Genomic DNA, 17,648 nt, shown 5'->3' with positions numbered 1-17,648 from the left:
TGTCTAGTGTATGCTTGGTCATCGTTCCCAAAATTTAGAATTAGTGCCTTACGACCCTGAAATTGAGATGACACTTAAACAAGGATGAAAGATAAAATTGAAATAATTGAACCTGTAGTTGAGAACTTGAGATGGCAGATGATACTAAGATTAAATCTTTGAGGGAGTACTTTGCTCCCTTCACCTCCAATTCTCCATCATGCATAGTGTTGTCGAACACTATTGCTGCAACCCATTTCGATTTGAAACTACATGATATTCAATTCTTGCCTTCTTTCCATGGATAAGATCATGATGACCCATACATGCATGTCAGCGGCTATAGTTGGGAGAGAGAAATGAAAGTTTCCCAGTCAGCTTGTACCCAACCCAAAAGGGCAGTTTCAAGTTGGTGATGCTTCTAGTTCTACCATTCCTCATGAACATGTTAAGTCCATCACCACCCTTAGGTTTGGAAGACAAATTGACAATAAGGTTCAAATGCTAAACTTAGAAGATAAAAATAACAAGAGTGGATTAGAGGAGTTAAAGGTCAAACCCAATTCACAAGAAACTTTGGTAGTTGAGGATCCTCCTAGGAATTCTATTCCTAAAGCTCCATTTCCTCAAGATTGGTCAATCCTAAAAAAGATGCACAACTTGATGACATTCTAGAGGTGTTTATGCAAGTCGATCCATATCAACATCCCGTTCTTAGATGCAATCCAACAAGTACCTGCTCTATGGGATCCTAACTTAACTCGTTCACGCACAAAGTAATAATCCAGCTCAATATGCTTTGTTCGAGCATGAAAGACAGGATTGGAAGCCATATAAGTGGTACTGAGATTGTCACAATAAAGTGTGATCTTAGAAGAAACTGGTTGACACAGATCACAGAGAAGATAAGTAATCCAAACAGATTCCGCACAAGCATGAGCCAGGGCACGATATTCAGATTCAGCACTAGAGCGGGAGACCGTGTGTTGTTTGGAAGAACTCCAAGAAACGAGATTGGCACCATGATAGACCAAGTAACCGGAAGTAGAACGGCGAGTATCAGGACAGCCCGCCCAATCAGCATCAGAGAAGGCACGAATGGTCAATGCACCAGGGGAGCGCCGGAAAACAATGCCCAAGTCTATAGAACCTTTAATGTAACGAAGGATTCGTTTGGCGGCGATGAGATGTGTATGCGTGGGGGAAGCCATAAATTGCGCAACGTGATTGACTGCATAAGCTATATCAGGACGGGTGAGAGTTAAATATTGGAGGGAGCCCACCAAATGCTGAAATGCCGAAGGATCAGGAAGAGGAGACCCATCCTGATGAGACAACTGAGTTTTTGCCGCAACTGGAGTGTTGCACGGCTTGCATCAGTCATGGAGACACGACGAAGAATGTCTGCAGCATACTTGGATTGAGAGAGGTGTAACCCATAAGTAGTGTGAAGAACCTCGAGACCAAGAAAGTAGTGGAGAAGTCCCAAGTCCTTAATCTCAAACTCACGCCCAAGCACAGTAATGAAGGAAGTGAGGAGAGATGAACTGCTGCCTGTAAGCACAATGTCATCAACATATAACAGTAATACCATAAAGTGAGTGCCATGAGAGTAAACAAAAAGAGAAGAGTCAGCTTGACTTTGGCGAAACCCGGCCTTGATAATAAAGGTGTTGAAGCGATGAAACCATGCGCGTGGGGCTTGCTTGAGGCCATAGAGAGCACGATGAAGCTTACAGACGTGAGTGGGATGAGCAGGATCAACGAAGCCAGGTGGTTGAGTCATGTAAACGTCTTCATCAAGAAAACCATGCAGGAAGGCATTCTTGACATCAAGTTGACGAATGGACCAGCCGCAATTGACCGCCAAACTAAGGACTGTACGAACAGTGGCAGGTTTGACAACGGGGCTGAAAGTCTCATCATAGTCAAACCCATGTTGTTGATGAAACCCCTTTGCCACAAGGCGAGCTTTATACCGCTCGAGAGACCCATCAGACTTCTGTTTGATCCTGTATACCCACTTACAACCAACAGTATTGTGAGAAGAAGAGGCAGGAACAAGAGACCAAGTCCTGTTGCGAAGAAGAGCATTAAACTCCTCAGTCATAGCCTGGCGCCATTCAGGAGACTTGGAGGCTTGACTGAAGCATGTAGGTTCTGAAACCTGAGAAGAAAAGGCAGCAACAAGATTAGCAGGTAAGGGGTACCGAATAGTACCATCGGTTCGAACCTTGGGTTTGACAACACCCGCCCGAAGTCTAGTTGTCATGGGATGTTGAGGAGCAGAAGGAGCGGCGGGCTCTGAATCGGACGAGGAAGGCGGAGCTGAGGAGTACGATGGGGACGGTGGGGCTGGCGGCGGAGAGGGAAGAGGAGTAGGCGGCAGAGACAAAGGAGCAGGCGGCGGTGGTGGTGGAGCCGGAACAGTAGGTGCGGAGAGTGGGCGAAGGAGCAGCTCCACAGAAGGAGTTAAAGACGATGCAGGCCGGGGTTGGCGAAAAGGAAAATGCTGCTCATTGAAGACGACATGTCTGGAGATATATAGACGATGTGTGGTAGGATCCCAACAACGATAGCCTTTATGCTGCAAGCTATAACCCAAAAATACACATTCTATGGAACGAGACATAAGCTTGTTAGTAACATACGAGCCCAAGTGAGGATAACAGGCACAACCAAAGGAACGAAGAAAAGAATAAGGAGCAGGACGACCATAGAGACGAGAGTAAGGCGTTGCCCAACCAAGAACAGCGGAAGGCAACAAATTAATGAGAAAAACGGCAGTAAGAGCAGCTTCCGCCCAAAAAGAAAGAGGAGCACCGGAGGTGTCCAATAAAATACGAGTAATGGTGGCTATATGGCGATGTTTCCGCTCAGCAAGCCCATTTTGTTTGGGCGTGTGAGGACACGAAATACGATGAACAATGCCATGAGTTCTAAAAAATGCAGAGAATAAATTATTAACAAATTCCGTGCCACCATCACTCTGAAAATATTTGATAGAAACCCCAAAAATATTAAGAATCATATGATAAAAGGTAGTAAAATGATGAAGAACTTCAGATTTCTGGCGCATAGGAAAAATCCAAGAAAAACGACTAAAATCATCCGTAAATAAGACATAATACTTATAGCCAGAATTAGACGGAACAGAAGACATCCATACATCGGAATGAACCAAATAAAATAAAGAAGGAGCAATATTATTAGGAGAAATAAAGGGAAGTTTATGAGACTTGCCCAAAGCACACGGCTTACAAAACGAAGAAGATAATTTAAAGCTAGAGCCTAAACGAAGAGAGGGAACTAGGCGAGACAAAACAGCATTGGATGGATGACCAAGACGATTGTGCCATAATGCAGAGACAGACGTAGACAAAGCTTGAGGAGAGGCAATAGGCAATGGATAAAGACCATTCTTACATGGGCCCTGAAAAAGAAAACGACCAGAAGATAAGTCAGAAATATAAAAGCCAGAGGGGTCAAAAACAAAGCGAACAGAGTTATCTTTGGTAAACTGAGCAACAAAAAGGAGATTATGCGCAATGTGAGGCACATAGAAAACATTATTCAAACGAAAAGAGGAGGAACCAAGATGAAGGGGTATGTTACCAGTACTAGCTATAGAAAGATTGTCACCATTACCAATAAAAACAGCATGATTACCAGTGTAAGGCACAGGGTCCTGCAAAGCGCTACCATTGTTTGTCATGTGGTGAGTCGCCGCAGTGTCAGGAAGCCAAAATTGATCAGAAGAAGTCGTCGGCTGAGAGACAGGATGCGAGGTATGCAGACCCGCAAATGGAGAATCAGAATGAATGGGGCGATGTGGACACATTGGGAAGGTATGACCCGGATTGCTACAGTAGGTGCACCAGGTAGCTTGTGGAGAAGCACCAAGAAGGCCAGAACCACTGGACGGTGGCGGAGTAGGAAGGAAGGGCGACGGCGGCTGCCACGGGACAGACCAAGATGACTGCTGCGGAGAGGCAGAGGGCTGATGGTGCGACGAAGCGGACGAAGAACCCGAAAACTGCTGCCAGTGTCCGCGACCACGCCCACGCTGGCCGCGCCCACGATGCCAGCCACGGCCGCCACCACGACCACCACGCCAGGAACAGCCACGACCACCACCAGAGTAACCGGAGTGAGAAGCGCCAGTGGAATTAGAGAAGGAGGTCGGCAGGGGCTGATGAGCAGCAAGGAACGCCTGAGATGCCATGGTCGAAGAAAGCGAAAGGGATTGGGCCTCAAAAGAGAGGAGCCGAGCACGCAAGTCGGGAAACATGGGAAGCGGGGGAGAGTTCAAAATAGCAGTAACAAGCATAGCAAAGTCCGGACCAAGGCCGCGAAGAATAGCCGTCGCCAAGTCATCATTCGAAACTGGTTGGTGGATAGCAGCAAGCGCATCAGAGAAGGATTTGGCATGCTGAAGATACTCAGAAATAGAGCGAGTACCCTTTTGCAACCCCATAAGTTGAAAACGAAGATTGGCTGCATTCGCAATAGAAATTTGCGAAAAATGTTGTTTGAGATAATCCCAGATAGCCTTAGCAGTGGAGTGACCGACAGTCATAGCAAGAATGGGCTCGGAGAGAGTGGAATTAAGATAGCTAACCACCAACTGGTCATTCTGAAACCATGTAAGATAAGCAAGATTAGGTTGAATAGGATGACCATCAGTGGAAGGAAGTAAAGCCAAAGGAGCCTCACAAGTACCATCCACATACTTCCAGAGACCATGACCCACAAGAAACGGGCGAAGAAGACTCTCCCAAATCAGATAATTGCTTTCGGTGAGTTTGAAGAAGTGACCCACATTCGGGCCAGGTAAGGAGAGAGGAGCAGCAGCCGAGAGAGGGGGAATAGGGTCGGAGGAGGCTGAAGTCGTCATGGTAAGAAAAAGAAAGAGACAAGGGTTGAGTAGAAAAGAGAAAGAGACAGGGGTTTAGTTCGTGAGAACCTCTGATACCATGTAGAGAATTATAATTGAATGGCTTGACTTTATTGATCATACGTGCACATATTTATACAAGAGAGAGACTTGGTTTACAAGAAATCAGAAAACAATATACAAGGAATCCTAAGAGAATACAACTAGGAGACTAGTCGGGTAAGGAATCCTTGGGTGCCAAGGGAACTTGCTTAACACTTTCTCACTGAACAAGTCAGTTCCATCATTGAGCATAGGAATGTACTACCATTTCATGTACGATAGGTACTCATCTTATTAGGAGGGCCATGTTAGATTTATGAGTGAGTGTGAATCTTCTGCCATATTCAGTTTATGTGAAATTGAGGTTAGGAGAAATAAAACCCACTTTGGTGACACTTTTATTAGCTGATAGGTCAATGAAAATTCCTAGAGGTATGGTTGAACATGATTTGGTCAAGGTTAATGAATTTTACTTTCCTATGGACTTTATAGTCCTTGATACTTAACATGTCTTTAAGCAAGTGCGCAAATTCTAGTCATCTTAGGTTGTCCATTCCTTGCCACTACAAATGCCCAAATCAAGTGCCGTACTAGAGTGATGAATCTCTCATTTGGAAATTTGAACATGAACCTCAACATCTTTAACGTCGATAAGCAACCACTAGACAATGGGAATCTTTGTGAGATTAACTTAAGTCTAGTGGTAGATTATGTCCATCAGTCTTGTATTGAGGACCCTCATGCTAAGCCCCTTTTGGTGGTAACTTTGATTTTGGACAATCTTTTGAGGAGGTCAATGCACTGTTAGATTTTGTCCCTCTTATTAAACTATGAGCTAAGGTAGGATCTATTCATCTTTTTTAGTCTCCTCCACTTTCCTCCATCATAGCGCTACATATAGATGAGGCTAGAGAGTTCACTGTGACACTTATTTGTTTCCAAAGCTGGGTTTGAAACCACATGAATGACAAAGGCCGGCCATTGAATCCTTCTATGAAAAACAGTAGTTAGAGATCATTCTGGTGCCGTCACTTGATGCATGGTAATAAATCGGTGCATATCACTTTTGGAAAGACACTCAGAACTTTACTGTTTTTAACATTGAAGAGAAACCACTAGACAATGAGGCTATTTTTGAGGTAAACATGATTGATGATCGAGTGGTAGATGAAAATTCTTTGAAGACTAGAATAAAGTCTTCAGAAACTGAACATTGTGGTGAGATTTGTCTGAGTGAAAGTGCAAGTCATGAATGTTTCTTACAATTTGTTCATGATCCTGGTTGATCTTGTGTCATAGTCAATTTCTATTGTGGTGTTATTTTTTCTTTTCTTTTTGGTTGTGCTTTTAATTTCCTATATATTTTTTTAGTCTTGTCGTCTCCTAATTCTATTGGAATTATCATATATTATTTGTTGTACTTCATTGTTAGTAATTTAAGAGAAATGAGAGTGTCATCTTTCAGGTAATTTCTTTCTTAACCTTCTTCCATCTTAGTTTTTACATTTGTCATGTTCTTCATTTTGAAACATTGAGGAAAATATTTGATTTAGGTTTGGAGGTAGGGTTTAGAAGCTTTATTTGATTTTGTGTATTGATTTTCTATTTTTAGTGCTAAAAAAAATTCTGTTTTGAGTCTTTGTTAGTGATTTCATCTACCATGATGAGATTGATGTTCTTGAATTCAATACATAGTCTTAGAGAGTGCATGATATTTTTGCCATGGTATTTTTGTGCGTAAAATGATCTCTAACATTAGATTTCATATTATCTTTTTAGAAAATTTTTGCAAAGTTCTTCACTCAGAAAATATTTTTCACACAAGCAACTTGATTCGATTTGAAATTGAAAAGTGAAATTTGAATTAGATATCCTAATGAATATTAGTGGAGACTTAACCTAGTAAGTTTATAGTCATTCTATTTTGTGAGGGTTATACATTAGTTTTTAATTTTCTTTGAGTCCGCATTATATCGTAGATGATCTCATTGTCGTTTCTATGTTTGATCAATTATTGGAAAAGACATTAAATATGAATCATTTCACATGAAGTTCCTTTAGTTTGTCTGAAGCATAATAGCCATATTTGTCTTAAGAAAGGATTTTTTTTTTTTGGATAAGTTTGAGTATTTCTAGTCGTGATTATACCACTAAAAAGCCATGAGGCCTTCATGAGCCTTTTCTCTGTTAAGCACAACTACCATTGCCCTGCTCCAATTTGGAAGCACTATCCATGTCATTTATCCATTACCCTATGTGCTGAGAAATTGGTAGAGTTGATCTTATGACATTTGAATTTATTTTATTGGTATAAGAGTATTTTATAAATTAAAAAAAAAGGAAGTGAAGAGGTTCTAACAAGAAAAAAAAAAAAAAAAAAAAAAAAAGAGAAATATGAAAAAGCAAATATGTATTCTCATTGTTCATAAAAAATTTATCCTTCATGGGGATAAATAAAAATTTTTAAAAATAAAGTGAATGCCTTATTTTTTTAGTGTGATCTCTATATATTTCTCAGAAATTTTGAATATCCTTACCCCATTTTTGTTAGCCATGTCCTTAGTCTTACATTACGACCCATAAAAAGTCCTATTTGATCTTCAAAAATGTATGGTTAGGATGTGGAGAATGAATGAGTAGAATTAAGCTCTTTGGATTCAACATTTTCATGTAATTGGTATTCCTTTTATGAGATCATATTTATATTTCCCTCGAAAATCCATTCTTCATGTGATATATATGTGAAATATTTTTGCATTTGTTTACGTCAACTCATGCTCACATATAAATTGAGAGAAATAATTAGCCAATCTCTTAGTGTTTTCATTTATGAATGATTTATATATCTTGTGAGAATTGAAGCAAAAGTGAATTTTTAGAAGGTGATCTAATTTTTATTTGTCTCGGAGATTAAAAACTGCATTTATGTTGGCTTTGCACATGCCCGTTCTGGGTTGAGAATTGTAGTGAAATGCTTCTACCACTTGGATGATGTGTGATCTTTTGTTGATTTTTAATAGCATGTTAAGCTATTGTTGATAAAGTGTGTTTTAGGAGGTCTATGTCATTGAGTGAAAGAATTTCTCTAAGGGAATCGAAGGAATTGCTAATTAGTGATTTTATTTTATTTGAAGAAGATCAAGAACAAGAATAATATGGGGCTCATAAATCTCACTAGCATCCATCTCTTATCAATTTTGATAACCTTTTATCTAATTGAGGTCTAAAATTCCTTACAAAGATTTAGATTTACTATATGAAGTATTAAACATCATACTAAATTACTAAACATATCTCACATTGACATGATGATAATCCTGTTTACAAAGAAGTCAAAGATTCATAAGGATGCCGCCTTCCTACATCCTCAGCCTTCGACTTCCTGATCCCCGAAAAGCTCAGTTAATCTGACATCAGCAACCGATCCAGACTTTACCAGGCCAAAGCCAAGTCAATCATCCTCGTTTTATAGGCCTTTGAACATAAGATTTGTTAGGGTCTTCGGTCTTGAGCTTTGGAGGTCGAATTTCTCCTTTCTTGGCCTGCACATGCACACAAATTACAGTATATTGAGCGCCCCTGATTTTTGATTAAATATGTACCTATCAATTATTGATCATAATAAACTCACCTTCTTTCCAGCCTTCATAAAATCTCTCCAGCTTGAAACCTGATCATTAAGTGAGAAGGAAGATGAACACAAGTCAAAATGATAAGTTTGGAAGGAAAAGTTTTAGGATGCATGAAGACCAAAATACTATGAAGTCCCTAGTAATGGATTTTGCAGATTAAAAATGCTCAAATTGAAACTGTAGAGGATGGTTAAAGCATCCTTCAACCTAATTTTCAAGGCCAAACAACATAGATTTTTACGGAACCTTACAAGAGAATGGCATCAAATATTATATGAAATGTGAGGTGGTCTGAACTCCACAGGTACTCAGCTATTTGGATGCTTCCTGAGAGGGGCTTAGTAGTATAGGTAATCATGAAAGCTCATAGTTCAAATCATATTAAACCATCAGCACCCATTTGGACGATGAAAACCACAAACTGGCCATTGTCAATTTGATTAAACTTTGGCTTAACTCTATATTGACTGGTCATGTCTCAATTTCATTCATCATTTTTTTGGTTTACTTGGTTGACTTATAAAAGTATGAGACAGGCAGTTGAACCAACCGTTTTGTTATTAAGCAAGCAAGATCACATTCTACTTGATTTATTTAAAAGAAAAATTTTATAATTGTACATAGTACATGCGTAACCTGGGGATAATAGTGACAACTCCCATTGACCTTAGACCATAGATCTCAGACTCAAGGTCATCAATCCATGAGAACAACCAAACACATCCAACAGATAATAACATTTGGCTACAATCTATATATCCTTCTAAAACATAAAATGAGTTATGGAACTAATGAAAGTAACTATCTCACAATTGTAAATTCAGGCCCAACTACACACATTTTAAGTTGTGCTACATAGATAATGCAAAAAGATAGAAACAAACCCTTTGTTCTCTTGTTCCTTCCCATTGTTCCTCATGTTCCCGTTTTCTTTTCCACATCTCTTTGGCTTCTTCTTCATCTTTTTTCAATCTACCTTCCTCTTCTGATATCTACAAGGCAATGAAAGACAGAGAACTATTATTGAAACCTTATAAACGTATAACCAAATGAATAAAAAAAAGAAAAAAGTTTTCAGCATACCCTCATTTGCATTTTTCTCCTCCGCCATTCTTGTTCAGTTAATATTTCTCGAACCTTCATTTTTAGTTCTTGCTGGAACTCTTCTGACTGCTCATACTGTTGCTCATATTTTCCCTGTATCATCAAAGAGGCACAAAGTTTACTAGGTTGTTTCCCATGCCAGGAATTGGGAAGGACCAATAAGAAAATAATTACTTGTATTATAGACCCACATTTCTAGGACAATCTCCATTCCCTCCTCACTCAGAGGAGGAGGATTCAAATCAATATAAGATGAATATAAACTAAACCAGTAAATAAATAAGAAAAGAACGAACCAAAACTAAAAAGTTATAGATGATTGATAATGAAAAGTACATGTGAACCTGGATAGTACTTTCACTACCCTAAACTACGAAAGATGCATAGAGTACTTTGTGTCACATTCCAATAACCTGACTTATGAGTCTTTTTTTTTTTTTTTTGGGGGGGGGGGGGGGGGGAGGGGGGGGTGCTTTAATTTGCAGGCCTAAACTACTAAAAACTTTAACCCCAAGTCCACCCCTGCTCAAAAGTTACCTTCCAGGCCAAATTTAAAATATGCCCACTTCCATTGACCAAAAAAAATGAACTTCAAGAAAATTACAAAAATTGCCACCATGTCCAAACTTCAAGAAATTTACGATGGTGCCATTCTGCACAGGCTTGAAGAAAATTACAAAATTTACGACGGTCCCATTTTTATACATTCAAAGCTCTGACACTCTCAGCTGGCACCTCTCCTCCCTCCATTACACCTGTCTGTCCCAGCCCATCCCTTTGACACTCCCTATTTCTAAAATAATTTCACCTTTTCCCAACAGCTCAAAAGCCCCCTCTCTCTGATGTAGTTGGGAATTATGTGGGACTTTGGGAGACACATCCATGCAAAAGAAACAGAGAGAGAGAGTATCCTCATCCTATTCCTATATATTTACATACACATCGATCACACATCCCTATCATAATTCTACACACTTGTCAGCCTTTACAACTCGCGGCAGAAGTCGGTGGGTTTATAAAGCAAATTAAGCCACTGCCCTCTCTTTCTGATGTGAAAATTCATATTTGACTTAGAGGGCCTCTAGAGTCTAAACCTCTAGCTATTGTATTACACTTTGGGAAAAATTCTTGTAGACAATTCATGAACCTAACCTCTCTCCCATGACCTTTTCACATAATTTCATCTTTTCCTTCCCATATTTCTAAAATAATTTCACTTGAAAGTGCAGACGCAGATGCAGTTGAAGTGCATCTGAAGCGCATATGCATCTTACAGATGCAGATATAACCTCTCTCCCATGACCTTTGAACATAATTTCACCTTCTTCCCTCCCATATGCATCTGCATCTCTAAAACTTTTCTTTTCTTTTTTTTTTTTTTTAAGAAAAGATTTCATACAACATCAAGGACCAGATGTGCATCTCCAACAAATTTTTTTTTTTAAATTTTTTTCAAGGACAATCATCTGCATCTCCAAGATGTTATGCAAGGTAAAAAATTGCAGATGCATCTTTTCCATACCAAAATTGCAAATGCATCTTCCCCAACACCAAAATGGTAAAATTGTGATTTTAAAGGAAAACCAGGGTTCTTTCTATAAATGATGGCAAGTTGCCCCTCTCTTTTCTTTTCTTTTCTTTTCTTTTCTATTCTCTCCTTTCCCTTCCAGAGAAGAGAGAGACAAAAATCCGGAGAAAATACCAGATAAATTGAGAGAAAATCGAAAGGCTGAAGCTGGACTCTGTGCCAGCTTCCTGGACCTATTGCGAATTGGACCAGAATTTTGTGCTAGGACTGCAACACCAAGGTTCACAGCGCCAATTTCTTAGTGGTCAGGCACTCCCAGAGCCCCATCTGCCACTCGTGCCAAACTCCGACTCCATGGAAGGCCTCAGGTCCCAAACTCGGCCAAACTTTGTCGGTGTCTGAGAACTGCGTTATCAGAGATGGAAATAGAGGCGGAGAAGACAACAAAGAGAGCCAAGGCGGCAGTGATAATGAATTTGACACAGATAACGAAGATTAAGATTCTAATGGCGATGATGACGATGACGATGACAATGTTGATGTTGATGTTGATGAAGACAGAAATGTTCAAGTGGTGTCGTGGTCTTCTTCGACACCGCCTCCACCGTCTATAATCTCTTTGAATGGCGAAGAGGCTGCGAGTATGTCCAACAATGGCGATAGAGATGCTTCTGAAACGGTCACCGCCGTTTCTTTGAACCGAATCAAAGAAAATGCTTCCGATCTTCTCTCTCAGGCATTTACTATTGGTAATTTTGAATTAGAGATAGGAGGTTTGTTCTTTAGCTTAACATCTAGATTGACTGTATTACTAAATAAACTTATCTGTTAATTTGGAGTTACAAGTAATTGATCCTTTTTTTTTCCTTGTAGCAAACCTCTATAGGAGAAGCCTAATGTGAATTTCATTTTATCATCAGCAACCTCCTAGATCACTAATGCACTAATTTTGTATGTTGTGTTTTTTTTTTTGGCAGGTATAAATTTTACAAGGTTCAAATCTAGCTAATTAATTATATGGCTTTATATCCATAAATTGTGTCACCAGATTGATCAAAATGACAAACAGATATATACAACATATTGAAATGACATAGATGTAGGGGAACTGAAAATACCTCATCAACCAAGGACTTTATTTTAGAAGCTGTATCTTTCTTCAACTGCTTCTTCCTTTTTGCTCTAAGTTCTTCTGCAGTCCACATTAACAAACAATGAGTGTTTTCCACCCCCCCCCCCCCCCCCCCCAGCCAAAAAAAAGAATAATTGGTTTTCCCCTTTCTATAAGGAAAAATGCTGAAACTTGATAATGAAGCATAATTGGTTCATGCAACCCTTGAGGATATTTAGCATTAAATAATTTATTCAAACGTAAAGATAAGCATATGCATATAAAACATGGACATCCAAGTAACAGTAAAATTTATAGATCTTCCATTTGAATGCTTCAACATACAAAAATATTTAGCCAAACTACATTTTGAGATTTTAAAACTAACTTTGGGTGAATGAAGAGTCCACCAAAGATAGGAAAATCAAGCCACAAACATAAACAATAAAAATAAAAGTAATAAACTTTAGTACTGACCTTTGGCTGCATTGACTTGACTAATAATATAATCCCTTTCCTGTTGATCGAGTAATAGTTGTTGGGCTTTTGCCAATGCTGATAACAAATCAACAACCAAATGTTAATTTAAGCATCCATTTCAGTCAAATACAAATGTCCATTAATATATACCCTCAATTTATTACAGAGAATTAGCATCCATTTTCCTCTCTATAAACCAACATATTACCAAAGACCACACTATCAACAGCTTCCAACAAGGCAAAGGCAGTGTATCCAATGTGATGTGAACTTGAACATCGTGTTCAGCATAAACATTAATAACCTAATACATCATTAACACAAATGAAAAATTCAATATCGGGCCCCAGCTTACCGGAAAAAAAAAAAAATCAATAAAATCAAGGTGTTATTTGATAACCCAAATGAGCGGTAAATTTATAAAATTCAAACTTAATTATTTTTAAGTTTGTTTGTTAACATTTTAACTCCTAGAACTTCAGTTTTAATTGTGTTGATAGCAATTAAAAATGCAACACTTAACTGGCAACATATATAGCAACTAGGACTTATTTCTGAATGCTGAAAATTGAAACCATAACAACTTGCCACTACCACTGCCACCAATGTGATTACCATCACCACCATCGGACCCGCACTGCCACCAGCCCACCACTACACCAGTGCCAGCACCACCAATATTCACACCACAACCACCAACATGACACCACTACCATCACCAGTCCCATTACTGGGATCAACACTGAATTGTATCATGTATAGCCAACTTTTCTAACCTTTCCTAAGGCTATTTTGAAGCTAAAATGCTGTTGCAATAAGTCGAACAAAAACTTTCTCAATCTCAAAGGGTTCTATGAAGTGAAGGGTTGTAGTGATGATGTTAAAACTTGCCAACATTAGCATACTTATTCGTTACCCTCACCAAGTTATAAAGATCTTACAAATCCTCCAGAAAGGAATGTCATCCATCAATTATCACAAACTTAAAATATAAGTCGAAGACCTTTTCCATCTTCTAAACCCTCCATCTTTGCCTCCCTGGCAAGGCTATCCTCAACAAATAATAGCATCATTAGTTACAGACAGTGGAAGACTGATTAACAGGTCTCAAAATGAAGTCAACTACACAATTCAATAAGGACGGATAACTTTCAAACCACTATGTACTTAAATAACTTTGAAACTACTACCTTAGGTGATGTGAGCATAGGCAGGTTCACTAATCTCTTTCTAAAAAAATAAAAATAAAAACTATCACAATGTCAGATATATGGAAGAAAAACACTACTAAGTCTTTATTTAACTAAGGGTTATCTACAATGTTGTAAAATTTGTGATATAAAGTTTGAGCCGCAACATAACACTTTTGGAGAAAGTGATTAATTATTTTCTGAGAAACAATTAGGTTTAAGCTAAGATGATCAACCCATTAAACCATTTTCTTAAGCGACATATGGAAAAACATCAGAGGAAAAGGGAAGAATAAAAAATGGTTATTATCAACTAGCAAAGTGGAAACGATAATATCCTTTGGAAGGTAGCACCACAATTTAGTGAACAACTAGAGGCCATCATGAATAGTGTATCTACCTTGAGAACTAGAGGAAAAATCTATCACAAATGTTCACTTACAATAGGCTTACATTAGAATTAATATTGACTCTTTTGTTTGTTCTTATTATGCATGAGATTGGCCATATAATGAACCTAGGTGCATGTTATGGATGACATGGAAACTACTATAGAATTTAAGGATCAATACTATGCTTTGGAATTAAAGATCAATACTATACTTTAGAATTTACAGGTACTGGTAGTTTGATTGTCTATGTATAAGCTTACTAAAGCCATCCAAAGGCACGTCCCTTTGTGTATATTTTCAATAACATGGGTTAGTTCTGAGTTGAAATAATGTCAAGATACATTAGAGAATCATCAAATTTTGGTTCAAATGAAAACCATATATTTATATCCATATATCAAAAATAAATTTAGTAAAAAAAATTTAAAATGGCAACCATAATAATAAATGTAATTAATTGCACTACACAAAGTATAAAACACAGATTTAAGCACCTCCAAATGCCTCCTTAGACTGTGGATGCTTGCATTTATCGGGGTGAACCATCAATGATAACTGCAAACAATTTACATAAAACTATGTCAATAAATGATTGAATCACAAGTAAGCAATCATCATGAAGATGGTCATACCAATTCCAATCAAAGGAGGGAATTACCTTACGATACTGCTTTTTTACATCTTCCGGGGTTGCATCAAATGGTAAGTTAAGATACTCAAAAGGATTTAATTTGAAGCAGGAGAGGATCCTACATATTTTTTGACAATGTCCAAGGATAGTAAAAGGTTAATTAGATATCAAATTCTGGCATGCGTACTAAATGATTGCTTATATTGCCTGATAAAAATTCAAAACGAAAAAGAAAACAAAATAAAAATGAATACAAATATACAATGCACTGTCTTCCAATCCACTTTGCACAAGCAAAAGCAAGATTGGGCCATTAACAATGTATACTATCTTCAAAACTTTTCTGCCTTTAAAGAGTCTCTTTGCTGCCATTGTCCATCCCTAGCAAAACCGTGCAATTTCTAAACAAGAGAAAAACAGAAAAGGCTCTGTGAAAGTGAAAAATACTGAGGGTTATCCCCTGCTATTACTATATGGACCAACCAACCCTCTCTAAGTTTAGAAAAGCCACCCCAAATCATCCCTCTTTTTTTTCTCACTGACACATTATAAATGTCAATTGAGATGTACATAACTTTAAACTCCAAGCATATCAATCCTTCCACACCAAATTTTCCTATTCCCCAAGAACAAACCACCCTTCTTCTCTCAATCTGAACATATTCCTCAGAAATGTATTAGATAAACATACAGTTATGACCCATTAGTCATTTCCACAAAATCTATCCTTATACACCAATATCTACAATGCGTGCATAAACATATTCCTGTAATCCGGGATGCACACATAAATACTCAACAGAAATATTAAGATCAATAATACATATACATCACATATAACACATTACAGTGCATATCGCAGCTGAAAGCCCGGTCAAATTCTTATAAAAAGAAATTGCAAATGCAATACACCTTTTGATAAATTCCATTCACAGACAAACCCATATATAGGCAACATATTTGCAAGAATTCAATTTCAATTAGGGTTTCTATTGTACTGCCTTCACCATAAATGACCCCATCTCAGACACCCTAATTGCCCATTAAATTCACAATAACCAGACGAACCGGTAACAAACCCATACGTAGCTCATATTTCAATTGGTTCATACACATAAATGCATACATGCATACATATATACATACATATAGACACATATATATAAATATATAGAGAGAGAGAGAGAGAGAGACCTGAGGACTTGGTTGTCCCTCTCAACTTCGCTAACTTCGGCGAAGAAGTTCTTGAGAAGCAAATCGTCGTCCATGGATGTCTCTCTAAGCTTCGCCTCAGAGATTGAACAGGGATTGAAATCTCAAACAAATAGCGTTTCAATCTTCTTCCTTTACTGCTGAGTCTGCTTTGATTTTAATTTAAAGTTTAACCAGGTGAGTTGACTCGGCCGAGTTTCAGACTCGGTCCCCAAGTCGGTTGTACATTTCGTTTTGGGCTTTTATACTTCTTCCCACAGTGGACCTTGAATTGCTGCACTCTAGGTTGGATAGATTGAGATGCCTGCCATGTCCTGTTTGAAGTGGGTTGTATGTTGGATTGGAAGTTCAGATTGTGACCCAAAATGATACAAATTTCTAAATCATCACCCTCAACTGCTGAGTTCACCACCCTATTTTAAAAATTTTAATTTTATTTTTTGGTAGATAATCACTGAATGGTCATTCTACAAGCGTCTGCTAAATTTTAGTGGATTATTCAGTAGTTATCTGCCGAACATTTTAAAAATTCTAATTTTATCCTTCAGTAGATAATCACCGAATGACTATTCTACAAGTATCTGCTAAACTTTGGTAGATTATTCGGTAGTTATCTACCGAACATTGGTGGAGGTTTCAGTAGATAACTACCGAATGGTCATTCTACAGGTATCTGCCGAACTTTGGTAGATTATTCGGTAGTTATCTGCTAAACATTAGTGCAGGTTTCGATAGATAACTACCAAATGAGTGCTGATGATTTCATTTTCATTTTACAAGAGAGGGTAAAATAGGAAAAAATTGGACAAAATATATTAGGGTGGTGAACTTAGCAGTTGAGAGTAGTGGATTTAGCCTGGGTCAATTTCTTATTATAACATCGTATAATTTTAGTAATTTTGGGAGACTTCCTTTCAAATCCTTTAATTTTATATTTTACTGACTAAAGTCTTATACCTTTTAGAATTATAACTATAGTCCATTAGTTTATATTGTAATCATTCCAAAATTAAAACCTAACATGCAATCTCCACAAACTCGCCTCATTCTACACCCTAAAAGAACATAGGGTGACCTCGTACCCTATACCCTTAAAAAAAATGATGACATAATTATTTGACGTGGCAGTGGTTGTTGAACCATAAAAAAATTCAAAAAAATGGGGATAGAGCCCCACGTCGTCACATAGGTGGTTGGTGCCAAATTGGATAAAAGAAAAAATGTGCATCAGTTTAACATTTTGAAATGTATGAAGTTAATACATATGAGACTTTTATGATAAAGGATAATTGGAGATAATTATCAATTTTGAACTGAAGATTGTCAACCCATGATAAGGTCAGTTTGATTTCAAATGAGTTATCTCACCACATCGTCATCTCTTAACCTCCCATGTTACCTATAAAATGAGGTGAGCAACTTTAGAAAAGAGATCCATAAAAAGGAGAGA

General features: G+C 38.0%; 1 protein-coding gene and 1 pseudogene across 1 annotated transcript; one reads left to right on the top strand and one right to left on the bottom strand.

Moving 5' to 3' along the window:
* Nucleotides 1-8,020: 8,020 nt before the first annotated feature.
* On the bottom strand, nt 8,021-16,385 carry LOC147299178 (Chaperone DnaJ-domain superfamily protein). The gene is made up of 9 exons (XM_086229178.1): nt 16,181-16,385; nt 15,014-15,104; nt 14,850-14,910; nt 12,771-12,848; nt 12,301-12,374; nt 9,634-9,747; nt 9,435-9,542; nt 8,550-8,588; nt 8,021-8,460 (listed from the first exon to the last, which is right to left on the bottom strand). The coding sequence occupies exons 1-9, from the start codon at nt 16,252-16,254 to the stop codon at nt 8,374-8,376; spliced, it is 726 nt and encodes a 241-aa protein (XP_086085304.1). The 5' UTR covers nt 16,255-16,385; the 3' UTR covers nt 8,021-8,373.
* On the top strand, nt 11,134-12,287 carry LOC147299179 (uncharacterized; annotated as a pseudogene).
* Nucleotides 16,386-17,648: the final 1,263 nt, after the last annotated feature.

The sequence above is a fragment of the Dryas octopetala genome, chromosome 1 (genome assembly GCF_963921425.1).
Source record: "Dryas octopetala chromosome 1, drDryOcto1.1, whole genome shotgun sequence".
NCBI lineage: Eukaryota > Viridiplantae > Streptophyta > Magnoliopsida > Rosales > Rosaceae > Dryas > Dryas octopetala.
The sequence above is the reverse complement of the archived record's forward strand: the minus strand, read 5'-3'. Positions and strand labels throughout refer to the sequence as shown.